This window comes from Manduca sexta, chromosome 18 (assembly GCF_014839805.1).
Source record: "Manduca sexta isolate Smith_Timp_Sample1 chromosome 18, JHU_Msex_v1.0, whole genome shotgun sequence".
In the NCBI taxonomy this organism is placed as follows: Eukaryota; Metazoa; Arthropoda; class Insecta; order Lepidoptera; family Sphingidae; genus Manduca; species Manduca sexta.
Window position 1 is genome coordinate 6,065,819 of NC_051132.1, and position 26,670 is coordinate 6,092,488.

Here is a 26,670-nt window from a genome sequence, read left to right on the forward strand (position 1 = left end):
TTTTCCAGACAAATTTTTACCTAGATGTCAATCTAGGACAAAATCTATCGGTACCTCAAATTTCATAAAAATACGTTCAGCAACTACGGCGTTCAATTTTTACAAAAAAATCAAACGTTCCAACCAAAAATGTTTGTACAAAATTTTATAATAATAGTTTTATTAATACAACGTAATGTTTTCTCTAATTTGAATATATTCCCTCTGTTCCTGAAGATACTGCGTTTTATTTGAATCTTGATAACCTCTCAGTTTCGTGGTTTGCATACGAATAACCGTAATACCTAACTTTGTATTAAATCATTTTGTAATCTGGACTTTATTATACTCAAAGATTATACAAAGCATATAAGATGCTATGAAATGTTTTCTCAAGGTGGTGAAAGTTGTCATAGATTCATTTAAACGTGTCTGAGATTCTTCTAGGAAGACAAACAATCATACAGACAAATATTTCGAAAGGCATTCTGAGATAAATGTTTGTCACTTTGAAGACGGCCGTTAACTGCATGATTTAACTGACTTTTATTTTTATATGAATACGTGTTTTGTAAAACTCATATTTTTCATAGAAATTGACATAAAACATTAAGTTTTTTATATATTATTTTTTTTATTATAATTTTGGATAAAAATAATTGCAATCGAGAATAGCTTTTAAAAATTTTCTAGCAGTATTTGAAACAAGAATACCATGAGTATTTCTATGATCAGAGATTAAGGTATTTTGTTCTATTGACAATGCAGACTTTTAACAAATACTCATCAGTCTACAGGATCTCTGACCTCAGAATTATTTTACTTCTGAATAATGTACTAAAATATATCACGATCGTCACACTTTAAAGGATGTAGACACACAAAAAACTTTACGTATAATTTCAAGAAATAATTTATTATATAAATTAATGAGGTACTTGTACATTGCAGCATTCACACATAAATAATTCACACACATACACACAAATTAATACATAGAATTATCAATGGTTTAGTTGGCCAGCATATGCCAGGGATTGTGCATCATTCGCCTGTCTGCCCCAGCCTCCAGCAGCTGCTGGTTCGTAGGAGTACCCTGGGTGTTCCTCATGATGATGGGGAGCTGAGTAGCTGACAGCGCCACTTGACGAGCTGCCACTGCCGCCTTTGTTCAATAATTTTCGAATGAGGCCAAAGGCACTCATGGCGAAGGCAATCTTTCCGAGGAAGACAGCCTTGACAGCGACGAACGCGATGATTCCAAGGAAAAGAGGAATGAGAGCGGCCAGTTTCAGCTTCAAGAGGAGGAGGAGAGGGAGGAGCTGCTTGAGCTTCTTCTTCTTCTTGCCACGGGCTGGAATAGGAAAGGTTCATATTATTTTGTGTATTGCCCTTGCTACAAAATTAATAAACATTTTTGGTGACTAAAACTAGAAGGCTATTGTTTTTTTTTACGTTTACACAAAGTATCGAATTAAACATTTTTTTTTTGGTGGTTCATTAACTGTTTGTACGGTACATACCGTTGTATTTGGCCTATAAACACATAAGACTACGTTATGATTCTTTACGGTCTTTGTAAATAGACTCAATTAACCATAAAATATCTTACATATCCTTAATTATCAATTAAACTATTATTAAAATAGATGTAAATGTTGCATTTTATAATATTTTTTTAAAAGTTACGTTGAAATAATTAGCGTGGGTAAGATTTCTAAAAATAAGCCGCAAAGGGTCATAAAATGCCTTTGTTTCGAGCTGATTTGTTCTGCACCGTCTTATGTGTTAGAGAAAGCTCTTCTTTGTCGCGACCTGCGTTAGGTGACACATTGAAGCTATTGTTATGAGGGCCTCTTGTATATGGTAATGTACTTATAAATATATGTTTTGTTGCTAAGCGGCATTTTGGTACTCTTAGTATGAAAACTAAAGCATAAAGTAAAATATATTTACTAGCCTCACTTTTAAGAGGAGGCCAATGAATTATGAATGTTACTTAATTAGATATAGAATAGCTTTTTCATTGTATTCACCTTCATCATCCAAATTCCGCGATTCGTTCTCAGGCTCGGACAGACGCAACTGCAGCACGTGGTTGTCCAAAAAGTCCCCAACGTTGTCGGCTATCCTCTCGTTAAGCTGAAGTTCCCTGGCCTTGGGTTCTTCAACCAAAGGCTCGTAACTGCGAGCAGATCGAGCTGATCCAATGTTGATCAAAGATAAGCCGTCAAAGATGTTCATGTCTTTGGCTATAGCCAGTCGTTCGGTGAATTTCAGGGCTTTCTCCTGAAATGATTGTAGAATTTATTTAGAATTATTTTTATGAATTAGATTATTATCCTATCACTGTATAACTTTCTTTAATTAGGCTTTTTTTATATCTGGTTCGAAATTTGAATATAAAAGCACTGTGAACTTTGAGACAATGGATTATTATATTTAAAATTGTTAATTGAATTGAAAATACGTGATAATACTATGTAAAATATGAGAAAAAAAGCTATTTATGCAATTAACACGGCTATTGTCACTTCAAATCTCCCGTTAGTGGAGACAATTAGAAATAAAATCCATTGTGCGGCGTCACACACATCACTTATCACTTAACACTTTAGATGTTCACTCAAATTCACCTTTAGACATAAAGTGGTATCCTTCTGAACACAATCAGACACTGCACCGATGAGATTTTCCGCAATCCCATGCTCCTTCACTGGATTACACTTCACTGAAGCCAAGATGGCCAGAAGAGCTACTTTCTTCCACATATTATTTTTTTCTTTTTTGGAAGCTTGTACTACAACCACCAACGCTGGCCAACTTATGATGATTTCCAAAAAATCTGAATGATTTTATCCTTGGCTCCCCACCACGTTTTTGATGTATGACGTAAAATGTGTGCTTTGTTTGACGTCGTATGCTAACTGATGGCCCGTAGCTCAGTTGAGCCCAACAGACGTAAGGATAAGTAGAAAAATAAATATTTGATGTTAGAAAGTGAAGTTTGCGTTTACGACATCAATATACGAGCTCTTACGGCGGCGTTTGTGATCTTAGTGTAAATGAAACGAAAGAAAAAGTGTGATTGTTTGAGTTTTCGTAAGTCTACACAAGAGAAATGAAAATAGGTGTCGTAACACGAACATAATATACTTAGATACCAGATTCACCACGAAAAAGTTAAAGAAAATAGATAAAAAAAAATTGTTCACTATCGAATGAACATGTCCTAATTTAATATGTAGCTATTTTTTAATTCTATAAACTTCGAGGTCATCACGAGAAACCGGAAATCTTCGAGTCGGGCCCGAATACTGGCTTTCTGTCGCATTATGTTTTACAATATCGTGGGTTTCACAGTGTATTTTTTATTCTATTTTTATAATTTTTGTGTATGTGATAGTTTTAAATGATTTTCTGTATTATGTGTTTGTTTAAATAAATTTTATGGATCATTTCCACTAAAATAATGTGCATTTACTCTCAAGTATTAAGCAATAGATTGTGGAAATCATTTTTGTTGTATTAAATTCAAAATAATACTACGTATGTTAGTTGTTCGCAAATGTCACCTAAACGTATAGAAAAATTATGGTTGGTATATAATTTATAAGATTTTTTTTTTAATATCATGTGACTGTGATTTTGTGCCTATTGGATAAATTACTAAAAGGAAGTTGTGTTTATTTGTTAAATTATATTAAGCGTACTATTAATAATTTGTAATTAATTGTCATAGTGCAAAGATTGTTCAGTAAGTGCCTAAGTCATAATTGTCTTCTTTAAAGTTGCTTAAGGTTCGCAAATTTTCGTTAGTAAAAACTATCGCAGACGTTAGTTTCAAATATCCAAGTATTTTATATTAAGTAATAATTAATTATAAAAGTTCTTAGAGTAAACTTTAGATACATTTGAATACATCTGACTTTAAGATAGAAAAACAATAATGATATTTATAAAGTTTCTAAATGACTGCAACCAAAACTAAATAAAATTCAATTCGAGCGCAAAAAACAAAATAGTTTTCATTAATGGAAATATAATTATTGTTTGCCTATGATTTGAGTCGGTCTATATATTGTCGTATCACGAGATACTAAAGAAAATCTTTTTCTGAAAATATTTGCACTTATTGCACAGCTTATTTCATTAGAGATATCACTCGAGTTTCATTCAATTATAAATTAACCATCACAATCACCAGCAAACTATGCTTTTTCTTTGGTTAGTTTTACATGTTCATATTAAAACCAAAATCAAAGACGAAGTGGATGTCGATGAAGTCGGCTTATCTTTCATTTGGGACATAATAATATATATTTTAAATAAAGCTATATCTCTAATCACATAATCAACTCAAGTATTCAATCTTAAAACCTAAAATCTAGACCATCTAATAATGTTTATAGTCCTCGTTCAGATATGAGTGATGACTAGCACAAATGTCTAGGTCACAATTATTATAAAACGATTAAATAATTGAGTACGAGCGTAAGTAGTGGAATGATGTAAGAGCATTGCATCGAAGTGAAAGTCAATGCGTTTTTTCGTGTGAGTCGATCTGCGCGTGCGGCAGGACTCGGTCATGGTTCGTGGTAAATCGGTTATCAATTTTAATTTATTTTCTTCTTTTTTTAAAGGTTAATTTTTTGTGCCTGCTTCATTTTTTGAGACATTTATTTGATATTTTTAGATTTTTTGTGTATTAAAGTAATTTTATATTTATTTATCTCCGATAGATCGTTTATATTACAATTTTTTAAAAATAATATTTTATAAATCTTAAATATTGGTGGATAGCATAATAGTGTTTCTTCGACAAATAATATTTAACTTTTGTCAAATTTGATTACGACTCTAACTTTTCTTTTGCTATTATAATTTACAACTATTTTTAATTAAATTAAGCAAAAGCTTAGAAACATTTTATGTAAATATTAAAGCATTAAAAAATATTATTAAATAACCAAATTAAATAATTTATTAACTTTTCGAATGTATTATTCTGTTAGAAATGCAAATTCATGTATTTTTGTAATCAATTTAAATAATCTCGTCAACATAAATAAACCGATTTCTCTGTTTATAACACCTTATGAATAAACATGAATATATTGCTTCTTATAGACAGTCGCCGAGCAGCAGTCTGTAGTCACTGTTGTGTTCCGGTTTGAAGAATATTGTAGCATATTGTAGCCAGTGTAACTACTGGACATAATAAGACTTAACATCTCATGTCGTAGGATGACGAACGCAGTGGAATACCAACCAATACTTTATAATTTCAGGTGTTGGAAGATGTTTCCACTGTTTATCGGCGGTCGTATCGCTTACCATCAGGCGAACGCCAAGCTTGTTTCGTCTATGTGATAAAAAAAAACTTAAATCACTACATACATTCGTAGTTTGCAAATACCTATTTAACAGTCTGAGAATTTATGAGTGTTTTCCGCCATAACATTCTTATTTTTTCATAACATATCTATGTTTCTTCCGAAGTGTGTTTTTTATGTCAACAAACAAGCAAAGTGGTCTGTAATACCCGCAAGCTACTTAAGCATACTACCTCGTGATGGTAGTTAATTTAACTACACTTACATAGAAATAATACTATTTTAGACAGGATAATTTCACTGTCTAACTTTCGCGAAAACATGAGAAATCATCATACACTTATTTACATAAAAATCCTTACCACGCGGTAGTGTGCTCAAGTAGGTACTTTACCGGCTATTATAGGGTGACACTAACGTGTAATTTCTTAAATAATCGCACTTATTAAGATGAAGCGTACATGTAGCTACGATGCGACGTAGCCTTGTAATTTTAGGGCATTTTAGAACATTATGCATTTAGCGACATAATTGTCGTGATGTAGCTATATTTTATGTGATATTTTTGGGAGTAGTTTATGTCTCTTTAATTAACCGACTTCAACAAAAGACGAAGGTTCTCAATTAGACTGCATTTTTTTGAGATAGTGGGCTTAATATATTATTGTGGTGGTAACTAGCAGGTTAGCGTTAGTATTCCTATGTCAGTAGTGTATGATGAGGAAACAATGCTGAGGAACAGACTTTTTATCACAGCAATGCTCCGTCCTTAGATAAATAACGTCTATGAATAAGGGGGTTACACGCTATAAAGGTAATACTGTAGCGATTCATAACACCACCTGTACGACTCCAGCGCCATCTATTTCTAAAAATAAAAAGATCCAGATCAAGTCAGCTCTTTCTGCGTTTACTTCTACATAACATTCAATCATATTCACAAAGTTTCGTTTATAATAGTAGTAAGAAGTAAAATAAGATGCATCAATCCTAATTATAAATTTTTATTTGTAATTTAATATTTATTATGCATGTATTTATTTAGTTATTTTTTTGTGAAAATAACCTCTTTTGGCTTAAGTTAAATGCAAATTACATGAACAATAAAGATCTAAATAAATCTTTGTGCAGTTTATTTTTAGCACTAAAAAAGGTAGAGATATCATCGCCCTAATCCAAGTTCCACACATCCTACATTCCACAGCTTCTACATATTTCTTATTTTGTGAAATATATTATTGAAAATTTAAGTTATTTCATTAAGCAATTTTACACAACACACAATGGATCTTTTACACTACAAAGGACCCGCTTTAGAATATTTTGATATACAGTTTAACATTGCATAAATGACACTAAAATAGACTTAAATTGATAAAATTTTGCGTTAAAATTAAAATGTTATTTTATATTGCTTTTGGCTATTTCTACAGATATATAAGTAGATTGGAGAGACGCCATAGCCTACAATAGTTTAGGACGTTAAACCTTTTTATCTACACGTATCTTGTTAATTGCCGTCTCGTAAGACAAAACAAACCATTAAATAAACGAGGCTAACTCCCTTTTACTCGCCTGCAACGCAAAGTGCTTTCTATTTGATGGAACTTTGTCATATGTGCTCAATTCTGTCTTCTACAAACACATAAACAACGCTGTGTCTATTGAACATACTGATCTTTGTCAAGGTAAAGCGCAAGTGCAAGGGAATCCATAGTTTACTTGCGTTCGAGTATTGATCTGGAAATAATTGTGTTTTTCGAATAGACCGTATTTGATAATAATATTATTGTTGCAATAGGTAAATAATGCTATCTACTTGGGATGTGAAATGTTTTTTTTTAAGGAGTAAACTGTTATCACAATATATCTGTAAAAATATTTTTTAAAGATTAAACTGATATTTTCTTCTATATTTTGCTTAATATGCCCTAGATTTAAGCATAATTATATTTTTTTGTTAATTAAATAGGCATTTTATATCCCTGATAATATTTTTAGTAGAAAAGAATGATAATAATATAAATATTTATGAAATGAGAATACTATTGTATTCTTTCTCGTTACCTCTCAGCAGTTTACACTTACTTGGGCCACCATGGCAGGTTGTAACACCTCGATAAGGCGGTCTCTATCTGGGCAGTTATAAAATATATCCTACCACCAGAGGAAGTTTATTATGCCTTATTTATTTAGTTTGTACTCGGAAAGTGCCTAAATCAGGGGTTAGTAAACTTTGTATTGTTTCTTCCCGCAGGAAAAGTCCATATTATGGATGCTATTCTGAAAACTGAGCAGCGGAAGAATAGTTATGTCGAACTCACCGACCTTCCAAACATATGTCACCTAAAAGACCCCTGGGTCGGGCAAACCCGACTAAAACCTGCGGTAGCCTGCCTATTTGTTGATATAGTCAATTATAAACATGAATAGGAAATTAAAAAAAAAGAATATATCTTAATATGATATATATCCTTAGTATACAAGTATCTGATTTATCAAGATCAATTACTACGCGAGTCAGAACTCGCATATTTCTCACACGAAACTCGCCCGGAAAGAAAGCGATGACTAAGTAAGTAGTTGCTATCGGTGTGGTCGCGACCTTCAATCTGTTTGCAGGTACATCCTTCAGCTTTACTACGCGTGCGCATGACGCGAATTAATTTGTATTAAATCATGTAATGTATATAAATCATGGCAAATATTGAAATGTTCTCGCTAATATAAATGCGAAAGATGGTACAAATATTTGGGTTTTTGTTACAACTGAATACAATATTCCATTTGATATAAACTTGAAAGGAATATTTCCCTGGGTTTATATTAAGGTAATGACTTCAACTGGAAAACAGTCTAATTAAAATTATTATTCCATTAAAAAAAGTGTTAAGATGTTAAGAGATTTGAAAGATTTCAGAAAGAAATGTGGCTAGCCACATATCTTTCTAAGATAAAAGGCAAGGTCTTAGACGCAGTCCGAGCCTCGAACAAATCTTGATCCTAGTTTTCTTAATCGCCAAATTAGGAATTACTTAGTCACATTTTAAAAATATCACACCATTATTGAAGAAAAAACATCATAAATATTACCGAGTACATTAGTACCACTGACGGCTATCATTTTGGATACACAGACAAACGTTCAATAAGTATGTAAATTTCGTCGAGGTGATATAAAAAGTGAGCAGTAAACGCCCATAGGCGCGGCGCGAGAACTTTCGCGGGCCACACCTATAGCGGTACATCTTACGGCCACCTGACGGACAGTGTCACGGTAACTGGTATCAAGAGATTACGCGAGTTTTATAAGCATTTTGTATTGAATGAGCCTGCATAGTATGTATAAAAGAGTATTAAAGTAATATAAGTGATTCAATCAAACGCATTGCGTAATTACTTAGCAGTACTCTAGTTATAAGAATTTTAACTTCTTTTCATTTATATTATGTGTTTTTCTATTTTTTTTTGTCCGTTAATTAATAAACTTTATCTTATCTTAATATAAAATATCGATTTCATCGATAAACTCCCAGTGTCCTTCCTATACTATTATGCTAATAATATAAAAGTGAAAGTGAGTTTGTCAGATGTTTGTTAGGGGTAAACATAAGAACCACTTAACGGATTTAGATGACATTTATTTCGGTATATAACTATAAATTGACTGCCTCAGTAGCCTCAAGCTTTAGGGGCCCTTCGTAGACTATACGTACATTAAATTTAGGTGGGCCCCAAAAGTACGCACTGCCATAAATGGCCCCCAACAAATTTAGATATGGGGCCCCTTTTTGGCAACTTCACCACTACTTGGTGGCGTAGTTTTATGATTTACGCAGTACGACAACGCTCTGAGTTCCAAATTTAAATTACCGGGACGGACGAAGTGATATTGAGTTATTCTGCTCAGTATCAGCTCGGAGTATGAAATGTGTGCCAGATACATGCGATAGGTTCATCCCATATCATTCTCATACTTCTGCCTAATAAATTTATGTAGTTACAGAACTATATAAAAAAAAATCTAATCGATTTAATGGGACCCCTAAATTCAAACGTCTAAAAATATATCTTATGAATTTAGTATAAAATATAATAGTAGGCTACAAAATACGATGAGTAATAAAGTGGTGGAAAGGGGGTCGAATCCAGATCACCGCTAGAACTCTCCATCGCCACAAGACTTGACCGTGGAGAGTTAGCAAAGGCTAGCTGCAAGCCCGCAAATGCAATTTAAAGTTCAGAAGACCGCAACCATGCTATAATCGTGTTTGCTATGTGTGAAAACATTCCTCGCATATCCGTGAAGCTTTCTATGCGTATTTGAAGTGTAAAATGGTGTTTTATAAAGTAGGACTGGTTGCATAAGACTAAAGAATTTTTTATTACTAGTTTTATGGTGGCCGGAAAATTTTATGATTCATTTTTGAAGTGACCATTACGGTAGCCATGTTAGTGGGTTACCTGACTTTATGTAGTGATGGCTGGTCTCTTGAATCAAGGGTCTGTTTATGTAGGTACTTCCGCAATGTCTATTTTTACAGTCAAGCAGCATTATTTTACTGCTGAAAATGAGGTAAAATAATGCTGCTTGACTGTAAAAATCGACACTGCGCTTTGAACTGAGGTTTGAAGGATCTTGTAGCCAGTGTATTACTTGGCAAAACATCCAAATTAACTATTTAATGCTGGTCTTAAAGAAAACATAAGGAACAGAAATTTCCGGGGTGAGGGGAATTTTTACTGACATATATTATGGTGTAATTTCAATATTTTTTAAGTGGAGTCGCTTTATAGAGATTTTTACTTGAACTACGTACCTTAACAAAATTCTTACCAAGATACTCGTGTTATATGTTGTAGAAAATCTTCGTGAAGGGGACGTACTGGTTATCAGATTTACCGCAATTCTTACTCATTCCCTAAAAAGCTTTTTTCGCAGAGGCGATATAAATAGGTTAATAATAATAATAATAAAATTCCTCATTTTAAATCACTCGCCTTGAAACTCGCCATCGCAGGGCGGTTCATTTTTTAATATTTTTATATGCACTGATATTTTTAAGATATACAATAAAGAGAATAATAATATTAACTTATCCAAATTATAGGTACATTATTCTCTATAACGGTGATGTACACAATACGTCTCGGCTGTATCGCAGGCATCGGCTTTAATTTCGTATAAGATTAAAGCCGATATCTACAATACAAGCAATGTTAATAATAATTCATAAATCATTATAAACCAGGTTCAAGAATCATAAAAAATTAAATTAATGATACTACAGTCATTATTCAAGTAGTATTTTACTAATCGACTAAGTCTTATGTTAATTATTACATCTCGACATAAATTAGTCTATATGAACCTCTTTATTTTCACTTAATCAACATTCGAAGTTAGAAAGTTATCTTTTATTATTTATTTCCTCTTAGTTATTACGTTATAGCTCATAAAAATATATAATATGAATTAATAAGGTTTCTATTTCGACTTCGATGGTTTTGGTGGAGTAATTGAACAAGCTACAAATTTAATTAGGCTCGAAATAGCATAATTTGTGATGGTTACCTTTCATTGACTGATTGCTACAAGGTACTATGTTAATTTTCATATGTTGCAAAAATGAAATTAACATTTTTCATGCTAGTAAAAATTTGAAAAGACAATAATTCATGTTTCCCCATGTATTTTTCTTCCGGTTTTATTGAATTTTTTTATTCAAAAAGACTTGAAATAATTTGATTTATAATATGATACAATTTGCAGATCAGTCATAACAATGTGAACTATAATTACATTTATCGTAATGTATGTATGTTTGAGGTTCGTAAGTAATAACGATGAATGGGCACAATCCTCATCCATACCAAAGCATTGTAGTAGATAGTTAAATATTTTTCAACGACGAAGGAAAATTTAAACTTAAGCATACCAGTAGAGTGAGATTTAGTTTAATAACCAATCTACCTCTGTATTTATAAAGTTGACATTCCTATGTATGGCTTAACGAGGGGCGAGGCTAGCGTATTATGTATTCCAATACAAGTATGTTCAAGACTATACAGTATCTGAAGATCCTACTTCACCCACTGACCGGGCCTTGGACTATTTTCTCAAAGTAGGAACAACGGCCCTTTTATGGTAATGATTACATTAAATCAATGCCACAGATGGAAAATAACATAAAAAGTACTCTCTATCTTAACCTTTATCATATTATCAGCCCTGTATTATATACCGTCCCACTGCTGGGCATAGACCTCGTCTACAACTAAGAGAGTTTATGTCTTCGTCCGTCACGTCGGTCTAGTGCGGTTTGGCTGACTTCACATACCTTTGAAATTCTTATAGAGAACTGTTTAAGTATCCAGGTTTCCTCACGATTTTGTCTTTCCCTGTTAAAGCATGCCCGACTTCACAAAGAATACACACATAACTTTAGAAAAGTCAGAAGTGTGTGCCTTCAGTTTTGAACCTACCAAGATTGCTACCTATACCGCCATCCCTTTTAGACTTCATCTAGACGCTAAAGAAGCTCCTGTCGTGGACCTCCGATGTCCCCACATAGAAACCAAGGTAGCCCGCCATATGCTGCCTACATTTCGCGGTATTGCCCATCATTCTCTCGAAGTCACACTGCGTAAATCTGATGCCAATAAATCATCTAAGGACATGAGTCGACCATGCATAAATAACAATGAAATGGAAGTAGCATGACACGAACTTAGTCCTGCAGTCTCGGCCGTCCGTTCAACTCCCAACTAGGCTATCGCTGCAAAGTTAACCTTTACTGTGATACCATTCACACAGTCACAACTGAACCATAATTAAATATTCTCGTATATAAAACAAAAACATGAGAATCTTAGATGAAAATTAGAGAGTCAGTTACATTGTCAGTGAATTCACACGTTTAAAAAGTAACGTTTATAGATTTTATAAATCTGTACAAATTAATAATTTAATTGAGTTGAAAGTGTATAGAAAGTGAAATTCGTAATTAACCTTTATAAAATCTATTAGTTTTAATGTCGATGTTAGTGGTTTTGACCAAAACTTTGATGTACTGTTGACTAGCTGGCGAGTTATAGCTACAAGTATAAAATTAAATTAATTTCTGGGTAATTTAAATGTTATGTCTCCCCTTTTACGATTTTTTTTCAGTAGATGTGTATAGTACTTTCTGCAACCCCAAAAGCATATATTTTAAATAATTTATTAATTAAATATAATAACTGGTACTATAAATAATGTAAAAAAATAGGTACGTTAGTATCTTCCCTTACATGCGTTTATCCCATCGTAATATGAAATTTATTTATTTATTTATCTTACGAAACGAGAATATAAACAAAACCTTTCAAATATATTGTTATAAAGCTTTAGTTTTACGATAAGACCTTTTCCTGATTTTCATCCCCCCCCTGGAATTGGGATGAAGGGATTCTATTCTTATCCCAGTATAAAAAATGTTGATCATAATATTTAATTTGTTTTTATTATAGAAGTTGCTATACACGATATAGTATTCCCGAAGTTGCCACCAAAATATAAACGCAATAACAATTCAAAGCTTAGAAGACACGTCATAATAAGATTATAGTGTTTACATAAACTTCAGAATTTAATTTTTGTTTATTTATACATATTCTTCGTATCACTGGTGATGAACTTGTTCTGTAACATATATAAAATATTTGTTCGGACCTACTACCTGGGTGTTGAAGAACCAAAAAATTATAGCAGTTCCTTCTGGCACTATCTTCTTATGTTAGCATGTACTGACAGGACTATGTCAGGAATTTATTTATCAGTTATGGTTATTTTTGAGGTTATGTTAGGTCCGCTAAATTGCATAAAGCTAGCGCGTGGACTAAGGCCTAATCCCTCTCAGTAGTAAAGGCGGTCCGTACTCAGCAGTGGAACAGTATTTTTCGATGATTATTTTTAATAATTTTAATAGTCATAACCTGGAGAAATTTTAAACCGCAGTTTAAATGAAACGTCAATGTTAACAAAGTCAATTACAAATTTTACAATTTATGAATATTTCACTATTAAAGAAAATTTAGTTTCAATTAAATTGCAATAAGGCAATATTTAAATTAAATATACTATAAATAGTTAAATTGTAATTTCTTTTCAAATTTATACTTAAAATATTTCAGATAAAATTGTTTATAAGTTCTACATTTATCATGCAATAATATTTTATAGAATCGAAGTATTTAATAATTCACAAAGAATAGTGAAATTCACACGGAGGAATATAATAAAATACAAATTATAACAAAATGTTTTTTATTGTTTCACGTGGATCCAACGTAAAATAAATTAACTTAATGTTAAATAATTGTCATAAATGTTGCTTTGTACGCTCTTTGAATATTTAAGATTAAACACTGACTCGCATCCCTTACAACACTGAAACTATTCAAACAAAACTATTCAATTATACATTGTACTACATAATATAAAATATCTTTGGAACTATGAATTTCATATAATAAATATTATGTGCATAAATATATACAATTGAAATGAACTAAATAGTATAGATATACGGCTACATATAATAATTACATATAAATCATTGCATATTATGTACATTAGATTGCAAATACTGTACAGACAAAGTTAATACAAGCATAGTGAAATTAAATAAAAATTAATATTAAATAAAAAAAATATAAACGAAAAATATAAAAAATACTATGCATTCGATGAGCGTGGAGGGATTATGGTTTATTCCCCTATTATGGGGGAAAACCTGTGCTTAACTGTGGGAGAGCGAGACTGACGAAGAATATATAAAAATAGATAATAATATAGCGAAGCGTATATATAAAATATACAAAATACTAAAAAATCTTATACTCGACAGTGGTGGATGAAATGGTATCAATATATCAAATAGCACAACAACTTACTAACTAAAATAAATAAATAAATTATTTATTGACTCCTTGACGTCGTAGACGACATATCGATTATACTCTCGATGCTAATCGATATAAGTAGAATCGATTATTCCTGCTTGTAATGGGCGTAGGCAAGATTCTGGGCATCTTGGGACCTTCCCCAACCACCACTGTTCTCCCAGCCTGAGTGCTCATCGTGGGAAGGTTCGGACCATCCGCTGCTCTTGGACTTGGACTCGAGAAGTTTCTTCAGGGCGCCGAAGGCAGCGGCAATGAAGGCGATCTTGCCAAGGAGGTAAGCCTTGAAGACAGCGAAGGCGATGATACCAAGGAATAGGGGAATGAGGGCAGCCAGCTTCAACTTGATCAGAGCCAGGATGGGGAGGAGCTTCTTGAGCTTCTTCTTCTTCTTGCCACGGCCTGGAATGATAATAAAAATTAATAAGTAAGAATTTTAAAACCTCCTTTTAAGTTATAGTCCTTATCCGTCAAAGTTTATTAACAGAAAACTATTGATGCTTCACCAGCTCGGGGAGAAATAAATAGATCTATTAATATCTATGCTAGGACAGAACATAGTGATGACAGTTTATCTAATAAAATATAAATAGCTAAAAATATAACGATTGAAAACTAAACAAAAAAATTGTCAAGCCCGAAGAATCGGTAAACCGTGCCACATTTAACAAACGGATATTATGATTTAATAGAACCACCAGAGCAATAAACTCGCATCAATCAAGTAAATAAAGATTTGAAAATGCAGTTACAGTAAAGTAGCATATTAACATTATACAAAATTATGATTTCTTTTTGAAAGCGAAGTGAAACTTGAGCCAAAGGTTAATTTTAAAATGGCATATGCAGAAAACAATTTCAATACATTCTGGAAACTGTCATTAACTTTGTGCTTAGAGCTACGACTTGAACCTAACTACGTGAATACACTAGCGAATCAGATTTTTTAAATTAGCTCCTATTGACATTTTAATTGAGATAATAAAAAAAATATATATTTCACATTACCATAAGTTATTTCAAGACTACAGCATAGAATTTCTCTTTTTTTGCTGTAGTGACTTTAACAATCGCAACCGTTCTGGGTTGCAATTAAAATGGCGCACGCATACAATGAATCGCGAGTTGCAACTGGCAGAGTAAGAATAACAAATCTGAACCTAGATGGACACATACGTTGAAGGACCTAGAGCTTCCTTGACGCGGATACAATACTGAATTAAGAAAGTTTTTTTTATGATAATAGTCCTAATATAATAAAACACAAGGTCTATGATCTTCCAAAAAATAATTACACTTAACTGCCTCTCGTGCCTCGTGTGCTCATTAAATATTCTATCGTTTGACTCGCCGCCATATAAAAGTTTTTCCATTTACATAACACTCAAGTTGTTTCATGCGTAATTATTGTAATTTATACTTTCTATTGGCTAATAAATGTTAATTCCCGTGAGATTTGAGACGATAGTTCGACGTCTCGTCACCTATTGAATTGTTGTATAACTTTTATGCCTTGGAGTTTATAGGTGGTAATATTATAGATTTTTCTTAAGCTTACTGAGATCCTAAAATATCCCCGAATTTTCCGATCATATAAGAGAAACCGTGTAAGATCATTGCTTTAATACTGAATCTAATACTAATATATTATCAGAAAAAAAAATGTCTTTACAATGAGTTTCTCTGCAGTACTAAATAAAATTCAAGCCTAGAGTGCCATAATATATTATAATACCTTGCTTAATTTACCTCCAATGCCGAACTTAAAAAGAAATTCTTAAAAATATTTCTCGACATTTTTATCAATGACTATTTAGTTAATACGGAAGCAATAAAATCACAAGCACAATTTTAGATTTATTCATTTCCTCAACCATAACTAGGATAAAACCGTTACAGCTTTCCGAACGATGTCTAAGCCCAACAATGATGAGCAAAAAAACACGCGAGCAAACACAATGTCTCTCAATGTCGTGAGAATGTTCACTTGACACCGAACTATTGACATGGCTTCTAAAAACCCGACGGAATTAAAACGCGACATTCTACATTTCTCTTAGAGGAATTCATTAACTTTTAAATTTGGTGGCGTTTTAGAGAGTATTGACTATAGATTTATTGCATTCTATTCAAATGTTGACACTATTATATTTAGGTGTCTGAGCAATAAAAAATTGTATAAATATATAATTTACCTAATTACCTAGTATTCATATTGTATATTTTTTATGAAAATAAAATTCATCTCCGTGTATATATATTACTTCATTTTCCCTCGAATTATCTTACCACGGCAGAAAAAATACATACAGTATACCTAATTAAGTTAAAAATACAAAAATTTGCATTGTTACCAGAAGAAATAGAGTCGACATGAATAAATGAGCTGTGCGTATGTATGATAATATTTACACGATAAAAATAGCAAAATTTTGTTTTTTAAAGAGAACAAATTTTACGGAAATATAAAACGGGTTATTAAAGAAATCATAACCATAAAAATATTCTGCTCTAGTTTTTAACTAGAAGTTATAAAACATCTTTAATATTCTGTGTTTTCGGTAATATTTTTTATGTTATGGTAAATTCGTGTCTATAGAAAGTTGTACTATGCAAATTAACTTTGTATGATGGTTATTTTACTACGTTATACTTTTCCTTGTATTTAATTTTTTATATATCGTTTTCTTTTACTATTTTTAAAAGTACTTAACATATAAAAATTTATAATATGTGTCGTCTGTTTTTTTATATACTTCCGTATTTTGAAAGAACATTCGGAAAACATTAAGACTATTAAAATGAACTATTCTAAGTCGCGTTTCACAAGTTTTAAGTAAATATTATTTACCAGTTTCGTATTAAAAAGCTAATGTAGTTAGTGTTCAATTTATTATAATTTATTTGCGAGCACATATTAAAGTGTGATTTTTGTATTTTGTATATACATTTATGTGACGACAAGCATTTACTCAGCAGTTGTGAAACAGGCTCTTATAAGGTTCAGAAATAAAAACCGCCCAAACTTTGTGCATTACAATTCTTTTGCAGCCTAGCTCAAATTTCCTACATAATAAATCACATAAAATCATAACTAACCTTCTTCTTCAACAGAGTTGTCCTCTTCGAAGGCTTTAGGCATTCTCAGCTGCAAGACATGGCTATCCAGGAAGTCTACTACGTTGTCCATGATTCTTTCTTCAACCTGCAGTTCCCTGGCCTTGGGGTCATCAGGTAGGGGTTCATAGCTCCTCGCTGATCTTGGGCTGCCAGTCCTGGAGAAGCCGATGCCGTCAGTAATAACCAGCTCCTTAGACATCGCCAAGTTCTCTGTGAATTTCATTGCTTTTTCCTGTAACACACAAATTGGAAAATTAAAATAAAAAACATGTATTTTATAAGCCAGCGACATCAAATATAAAAGATTGATGTAACAATTTCTTTTGAATTTGCAATATCAGATTTCTTTTTAAGAATTTTTTTTTTATTTACTCTTCGAGTACTTGTTTATTTCTCACACTGAGTTAACTAAAATATATTGTAATAAAATCTTAGAGCTTTTTTATAATCTTTTAAACTGTGTTTTATATTGCTACGTAGAGACATTTAGACCTCAACCATTTAAACCTGAACCTTCATACTTCTTTTCTTACACTCAATAATGATCTATCTCACAATGAACCATTCATGAACTAAAAAAAATCAGCATCATTAAATCCACCATAAATCTCATTCACACAGCCTATCCGGTTTTAAATCCAACTAACAAATGGAACAACTCTGTTATTCAAAGTTCATTCATTTCAAAATCACTACAAACGCACTCAAAATCACTTCACTTCACTTCACAATCACTTCAATCCACACCTTGAGGCAAAGCATGGTGTCGGTCTCCACACAATCCCGGAATGCAGACAGGAACACGCCGAGTCCATCCTCCTTTCCAATAGGCACCGCGGCCGCAGTCGCTATCAAACAAAGAGCCACGAATGACTTCATCTTCCCGATGGCTTAGCACAAATTGTTGAACCCGCTAGTAAGGCCGGCAGTTTTATTTTGTGTTCCCCCACTTAAAATTTTCATATGTCACGCACTGAGTCTTAAGCCTGTGTGTGTTGTGACGAAATGTAAATATGAACAAAAGCCTAAAGCATTAAGGCGTATTTAACATGTATTTGTCAGTTTTAATGGGATACATCTATGTTAAGATGTCAGTGGCTGGTTTTATAATCTGCGAAAATTTGGTATTGATTTAATTTTTTTAGTTGCGTACACTCGCGTGTAGCTGAAATACGTGTCTACATATTTTTTTGTGCGATTTTTGTTGATTAAGATTCTAAAATATATGAAAAATGGTGTATTTAATTAATAGTCAGGCCATAGTAAATTAATCGAATTTTTTGTTAATTTTGATCTCAAAATAGACAAAAAAAATATCGACGGCTAATATTTTATATACGAGAATAATATTTTTTTCTATATTTTTGAAATCTGTAGTTTTTTATATATTTATCTCAGTCGGTTTTTGTAATGTGAAAATATTTTTTCTGTAACTAATTATCGTCAACATAGTCCATAATATATATTATTGATTATTTTCGTATTGATTGATAACTATGCCAGATACTAGAAACATGAAAAAACTAACTAAATAAAAAAATACATTTTAATCTTCATTTTTATCACGTAGACAGGTCACCTACATTTTCAAAATTACGCAACTCATTGGACGTAGAATGCGCATATTACATTTGCATTATAAAAAGCAGTTGAAACCAAAAGTTTAGAACAATAGCCCATATGATGTCACACCTGTGACCCAAATACTTGAAATGCCGATAATTTTTCCGGTTCCGACGTATGAAGGTTTCGCAAAATTACTTTCTAAAGGCATCCAATGAACTTATATCACAGAGTCCACACTAAACGATTTCCTATAATTTTTGACCATTTGTATTCTGTTGTAAATTAACAGACCATTTGGAAGCGTAACGCAGATCGTATTGAGCGAAAGTTTTTAACTGATATGTACTTAAAGTTGAATTGAAGTGGAATATAAACTGCTGAATTATGTTATTCATACTGTGGGCAGTTCATCACTTTTAATTTCATTAACGCAGTTGACCCGCACCTACTTATTGCGCAATATTCAACTTTCTTCAATTCATGAATAATTATGTAATTGTATATATTTTTTGAAAACTTGCATCACTCGCTATTCCTTTCATTTCGCCTCATGATCGATAATCGTTGCTTTATGGCACATTGGTGGTCCGATGTGAAAATTCTTGCTCGCATGTTCAACGTTTATGGCGCGAAATTACCTTTCTTTAACTACCTGATATATGTTATGGTTGATAATTGCATGGTTCAATATTTATTGCTTCTTTAAATTTAAGACGAGACTCTCTATACTCAGAGAGAAAAAAAGAAGTGTTTGAAGATAAAGATTAAGTTACAATGATTACCGAAGATATATTAGAGACAGTAACATTAGCAGCACTTAACGTCCACAATGAGAAGATTAATGAGACGACTGAGTGTAAAGGTGTGCTTATTACCAACACATCCATAAAGCGAAACAACAATTACGTTTTTATATTGACAGCGTGAATTTGTATGGTTTTAGCTATTGTATTATAAGGAAATGACATTTATTTTTTTCTGTCATCAGATATGAGTAATAATAGAAAGCTTCGAGATGATATCGTTAAAAACCTTCGTCTGACACGATTGTGACTCTGCATTCCATAGATCTAACGATCAACTGTGACTGTAGTTTAATGTGATAAGGATGATGATCATGATCATGATTATCTCTATACCACCCTAAGGTTGACTGATAGAGAATACCTACGGCATTAAGTTCGCCTGTATACATTTGTATATAAAGTGCTAAAAAACTACCAGTAAGTTTTTATTTATTTTTTATTATTGCTTTGAATGACGAGACTTGCTTGTCGCTCGCCTGGTAAGCGATACGACCGCCCATAAACAGTAGAAACACCATCCAACACCTTGAATTACAAAATATTGTTTGGTTTTCCACTGCGCTCGCCATCCTGAGACATGAGATGTTAAGTCATATTATGTCCAGTAGTGCTACTGGCTACAATGTCCTTCAAACCAGAACATAACAGTGACGACACACTGTTGCTGCAGAATTAGATAATACGGGGGTACCTACCCAGGCGGACTCTCACATATGAGAGATCTGCCACCATTGTAAGTCCATCTAAATTGATGCATTACCAAAACTTCCACAAATTATGGACATTTGAAAGTTAACAGTAAAGTACAAGTAACAGAGTGGTTAATAGGACAGTAACAGGGTAGATAATTAAGCGTACGATTTTATGGAATATTATTATCAAAAGTTTTTTTTATAGCATGACGTTACCACAAGAAGAATTAAGGTTTTAAAAATCCCTGTTTTTATTTGAATTAAGATAAACATTTCATCTGTCTTACAATCTCAAGCCGTGAGTAAGATAACAAAACGTTACAAAAGCTCCATTGATAGTTGCATTCGAACATGGAAAGAGTTCATCGTCCATATTCAATATCGACACAACCAAGCAAAATTGAACTGTGTTTTCAAGCGTTAAAATTCAAATTGACGTTACCGCTTTAGACATAGGTCGGAAGGTTTCTAGAGAAGTACTTGGCAGCGAGGACGAATCAGTCAATCGCTTCTGGGCACTCGTTGAATGTGTAAAGGGAGATTTCTCCGCGCGTGGTGGCGTTAATGATTTATGAGATGGGATTTCCGTGTTGGTTCTGGCTTCCTTTTCTCAATTCATTATGCAACAGAAGCTTTACATTCCAAGTATACAAGACCATGATGTCAACTCGCTGAGTAATATGTTGGATAGAAACGTATGCTTGAAACAAAACTTATTGTTCAGGCAAACGTTAAAACGTTTTTAGGAATCCTTTTTAAGATCATTTCAAATAAATAAAAATATTTATTGCTTACATTAGTAGCTATTAATCTTAAGTACCTGTCAGGCTCATAGTACTAGTAATTAAATTATAACGAAATTTCTATTATATCTAAGATAAAAGCTGACAGCATCTGAGCATTATACGAGTAGACACTAAACAGTTGCAAATACTACGACTCAAACATGAGATAAAAGTGAATTTAATAGCCTGTCATGTTCCCAGATGTTTTCTAAAATTTTACAATCGGTACAAGCTATCATCGTGCGAAACCAGGTCATATTGTTCGTATACGAAAAGTGGAGTGATTATGCGTAAAAACAACTGCATCATTTCGCACGTGGAACGTTTCTAAACATTAATTTCACTGTAGAAATTAAAACTGACATTGTAATGTGAAGGCTTGTTAGATCTTCTTTTTTATGACCAAAAGAGTTTAATGAAGCGCGCGTGGGAGCCTCGTCTACCGGATAACATGAATATGAACTGATTACACCTGTAGGCACGTTATAGAATGAATGGATGAACTAAATATTGTAGTTAAAATACAAAATTTTTCTAACATATCAATATACTGGCTTTATCGAGGTAGTATTACTGTCTCACAGGTTATGTGACAGGATGTTTTAGAGTCACGTATAGCCAATGAGACATCCAGAAACCTAAATGTTGTTCTTCTTTTATTAATTTCTATTATTTTTTAAGTTTAGCAGATTGTCCATTAATCTCATGAGGTTCTGAGTTTTGAGAAAACTGACTTTCTTGTCTGCCGATCGGTTTTTACTATAATATAATCTCCTTTTAGTTTAACTAATGTCCCTCAAATTGTATTGGCATGAACCAGCCCGCGGGTGATAAATATTAAACTAAGTCCACGATAAAACACGCCTAAAACTTTCACCGATCCCACATTGGGACGACAGCAGTTTTCCGAAAATTCTATAAACTATTAAGCTTATTATCACATCTAACCGCCTTCCTCATACAAATCCTCTTAAGACCCACTGGTCTTGCAGTGCCTTATATTCCAATATTCAAATAAAATTAATTAATGTTTTTTTCAAACATATTTTGAGATACAGTACAACAGGCACACCCACCGCTGCTTAGGCAATCTAAAGTAGTTGGAATGGAACCAAATGAGATTTTACTATGTGCCAGGGTCGGTAAACATTCCTTGTTATATAATCGTTATCAGTGTAGGAACCGGATACTCGTTGCGTCAGCCGACACGCTGTCTCATATCTCGACATTTTCAAAAGCTGAATGAATATGACTTATGTAATTGATTTATTAGCAGACGGTTCATTCGTGAGAAAGTTTCTTATGCATAAATCATGATTTTTAAACACCATTACGTAAACACATTGACAGTTTACGCATCAATGAAAACTGCAAATACAGTCGTATATTTTCAACATAATAATAATAATATCAGCCCTGTATTATATACTGTCCCACTGTTGGGCACGGGCCTCCTCTACTACTGAGAGGGATTAGGCCTTAGTCCACCACGCTGGCCTAGTGCGGATTGGTAGACTTGACACACCCTCGAAATTCCTATAGAGAAATTCTCAGATATGCAGGTTTCCTCACGATGTTTTCCTTCACCGTTAAAGCAAGCGATAATTCACAACGAATACACAACTATTTTTTTTAGTAAAATCAGAGGTGTGTGCCCTTGGGGTTTAAACCCGCAAACATTCGTGTCGGCAGTCCGTTCCACAACCAACTAGGCTATCGCCGCTCTATAATAAGCTTTGATATAATTTTCGTGGAGGTAGTTAGTACACATGTGAAGAGAATACTGGTACAGAAGCAAAATAACTGGGGTAATTAATGCGTATTAGGCTCTCCACGTTCTCGCTAGAATTTTGGTATACATATTTATAAATTTAATATTTTCTTGCCTGTCAATAATTTAGTGCATTAAACCGTAAGTGTGTAAGAAGTGAATGTTATGCCTTAATTTGCGGTTTGCAAATTCAAATCGTAGAAATGTAATTAGCAAAAAATATTATAATTTTCGTAATAACATATTTTTGATGAAACCAAAAAATATAAAGTGCTTTCATAAATACCACTACTGTGAAGATAACACAGAAACATTTTAATTAACGTATGATCATTAATTCTTATAAAAAAATTCAAACAACAACTAATTTCCGTATAATACACTTCTTGAGAATAGTTGAACGATACATAATAACAACATGGGTTTTATACTTTACGATAATCTTTTATCTCTTATCTGACCGATTATTCGGAGGCTGTCATAGACTATGCACTAGTAGGTATAAGAAAAAAATCAGTCTCTCAAAAAAATTAGACGATAGCACTGTCTAAATAGCCGAAGCGCTATGGTCAAGAGTAGTACAAAGAGTCCAGATGCTTGATCAGTTTGGGGGAGGCTATTTTTAAAAAATAATATTTGATGGGAAAATCATAGATTTTTAATACATACACGGTGTCATAAATTTCAAGATGATAGATATGATCATAATTTGTTAGTTAAAATAATTTAAGGTGTTAGGCAATTAATTTAGCCGTGAATACTTTTAAGTCTGTTTTTAGAAACAAAATATAAAGGCAAAGGAATATTTAGGTAGATAGTCATACTATTACACTGAGAAACATATCCTTATTTATTTTATTAACTATGCGTAATTTTATAAATATAGATAATAGATAAAAGTGTAAACGTTGGGAAAATGAAAAAGTTTTGGTGGATTTAGATGAATTTTAGCATCCATATTATACACCATTAACGTGTAATTTTTAAGCCCTCATAATACTCAATATGACTTATGGTAAAGTCCATTCACGTACACGGTATGTACGAGCAAAACCTAATATCTTATTTTATAACATCTGAACCGATAAATCGTATCTCATGTTGTGAAGGCGATTTCGGTCTCCTATTATGTTATTAAGTAATATCAATATACTAGCACGTCTCACGTTGCGATAGAAAGTTTTATTGGTCAGTTTATTTGATGTTTCGTTTATAATATAGCATTAATATGTGCATACGCTTTTTCTATGTAATCTACCGACGCAAGTTTGTTGTAGGGTGAATATAATTTAACTGATTATGAACCACAATAAATTACTATTTAAACGGCTGATTCTCACCTACATATATTTTCTAAAGCATGCATGGCCAACTAGAATAATACATCTGCATTAAAGAAACCGACGCCAAGACAGTACGATAACCAGAGGCCTAAAATACCCCTAATACACCCTTATCACCTTCTCCTTCAATTTATTTAACTAATCTCGCAGTGGTTCATTAGCAATTATATTAGGAATTTGCATTTGTTGCCAAATTATGTGGGTGGTATGAAAATAATCCGAGCCTAACATTAAGATGCAAGAACTCGAAGATAAATGCTAGTGAATTTGTTTACGCAAGTTTGACGGGTGCTTACAAAAATTTTAGTCTCAGAAGGCGCGGTTAGTCTTTGAAAAACGTGTAATAAGTGGTTTTTTTTAAATGCAATACATTAACTCAAATCAAAAATAAGTTGGCACTTGTGTACGGGGATTCTACACTATCATTTACCACAGTTTTGGCTAGTTGAATGTGTGAATTTTCGGTCCATATAGGACGTTATAATAAAATAGCAACAGTCTTTTGGCAATACCAAACTATTTATGTAAAGCATACCTACTTCCTGAGGCGTCTAATTACAGCCGGATACAATTTTTGACATCGATCTTAACTTTTATCACAGGGTCAGCCACGTGCCAAGCATATAATTACCATTCCAATAGAACATGTGTTTAACCCAATTTTGTCGTGATCCAATAAAATAAAATTGTAATAAAATTTAATCGATATTTTAAGTATCATCAAAATAAATATTTGTCTTATTTTTATTAAGACGTATTTTCGCTCCATCCATTCCTCAATATTTACTTCATGTATATTTTAATAAATTTGCAATATATCTGCAAAATAATCATATCATTATAATTATTATGAACTTGTATAAATTAAATTTCATATATCAAGATACGCAAATATTACAAAATATCTTTTAAACACAATCGGAGCGCCTGATACTAAGTTGCTTCAAACTTTTCATTCAGCGCGTATTTGAACATTGCAAGGCACTCTATAGTACAGATTGAAGGTATGTTGAGCTGGAAAGACCAGTTATACCACTCTATAGTGCAGGTTAAGTTTACTTTAAACATATTCTAAGATAGTGAAGTTTATATTGAACGTATGCTGAGCCCGTGAAGCGAGTATATCGCACTGTTTAATAGAGATGGCAAATATTGTTAGTTTTTGTCGAAAAGTCGTTTATTCGTACATAGCAAGGCACTTTAGAGTATGCAGTTGAGTTTACACGAAGCAACTGCTGCTTAAGCGTATATGATGAAATGTTCCATTTAGAGTTAACAATATTGTATATGCTTTTTGGTACAATGCCGAATTAAATTCAGTCAAGAGCAGTCTTTAAATAGTTTTCAGAAGCTGGCTAGGTTAAAGACTTTGGCATAAAGTACCATAGAGATCTATGGCTGACTTTGCTACAATCAGGCGAGGTTTTACGTTCTCATTTCATAATTTTTTAGTTTTGCATAGATATTTTAAGATACCTACATATCTTTTATAACGTTTACGTAATTTGTGCTTATTTATACATCATTTTAATAAAAATAAAAATAAAAATTAGACTTCAGACAGAAAGTGTGTTTCATTGCACTCACGCTAAATTCATTTACAAAATCTATTTCACATTTAAATTATTTATTATATAATATTTCGCATTCAAAGTAGTATATTTACCATCTGAAGTAAAAAAAGCTTCAAGATCTTAGGTATCTGGAAACAATACTTATGTCCTTATAACATCATCTTTTATAAGTAATCAAGTTTTATAATAGACCGAGGTTTTAGCTCATAATTGTAAAATATTATACTATGAAGTCATGAAATAGATACATAAAATTACAACTCTTATAACCAATATCGAACTTAGTTTTTACACAATTCCTAGATCTTATTGTCTCTCGTAGGATAATATTATGTCATACCAAAAATTTTTAATAAATTTTACGGATTTTATCGCGGTTTTTTATATTATTATCTTCTCCCGACGTTTCGTAGACTTTCCAGCCTTCATGGTCGCGGGGGGACAGGTATTGGCACGAAAAGTCAAAGTTACTATATCTACCTACATTTTATAATTATATATTTTTTTTTATTGTTAGCTACTGATACTCCGATGTACGCAAAATGTCTAACATTCGCGTAAACATAAGAAACCATTATACCAAATAATGTTTAAAATTATAAAAACAAAATAAATCTATTCTTATCTCAACTTAGTCACGCGATCTCACTGCTGGGCGAAGTTATCTGTTTATGGCGTGTTTTAGATCATAATTCTATCACGTTAGTTTAAGAATTCCCAATCGGTCTATAAACTATCAAGTCATCTTAACA

General features: G+C 32.6%; 2 protein-coding genes across 2 annotated transcripts; both read right to left on the bottom strand.

Moving 5' to 3' along the window:
- Positions 1-874: 874 nt before the first annotated feature.
- On the bottom strand, positions 875-2,817 carry LOC115450379. Its single transcript, XM_030178382.2, has 3 exons — positions 2,616-2,817; positions 2,016-2,268; positions 875-1,333 (listed from the first exon to the last, which is right to left on the bottom strand). Exons 1-3 carry the CDS (start codon positions 2,748-2,750, stop codon positions 984-986), a joined length of 738 nt encoding a protein of 245 aa, XP_030034242.2. The 5' UTR covers positions 2,751-2,817; the 3' UTR covers positions 875-983.
- Positions 2,818-13,606: 10,789 nt separating this feature from the next.
- On the bottom strand, positions 13,607-18,294 carry LOC115450380. The gene is made up of 3 exons (XM_030178383.2): positions 18,129-18,294; positions 17,361-17,613; positions 13,607-14,663 (listed from the first exon to the last, which is right to left on the bottom strand). Exons 1-3 carry the CDS (start codon positions 18,258-18,260, stop codon positions 14,350-14,352), a joined length of 699 nt encoding a protein of 232 aa, XP_030034243.1. The 5' UTR covers positions 18,261-18,294; the 3' UTR covers positions 13,607-14,349.
- Positions 18,295-26,670: the final 8,376 nt, after the last annotated feature.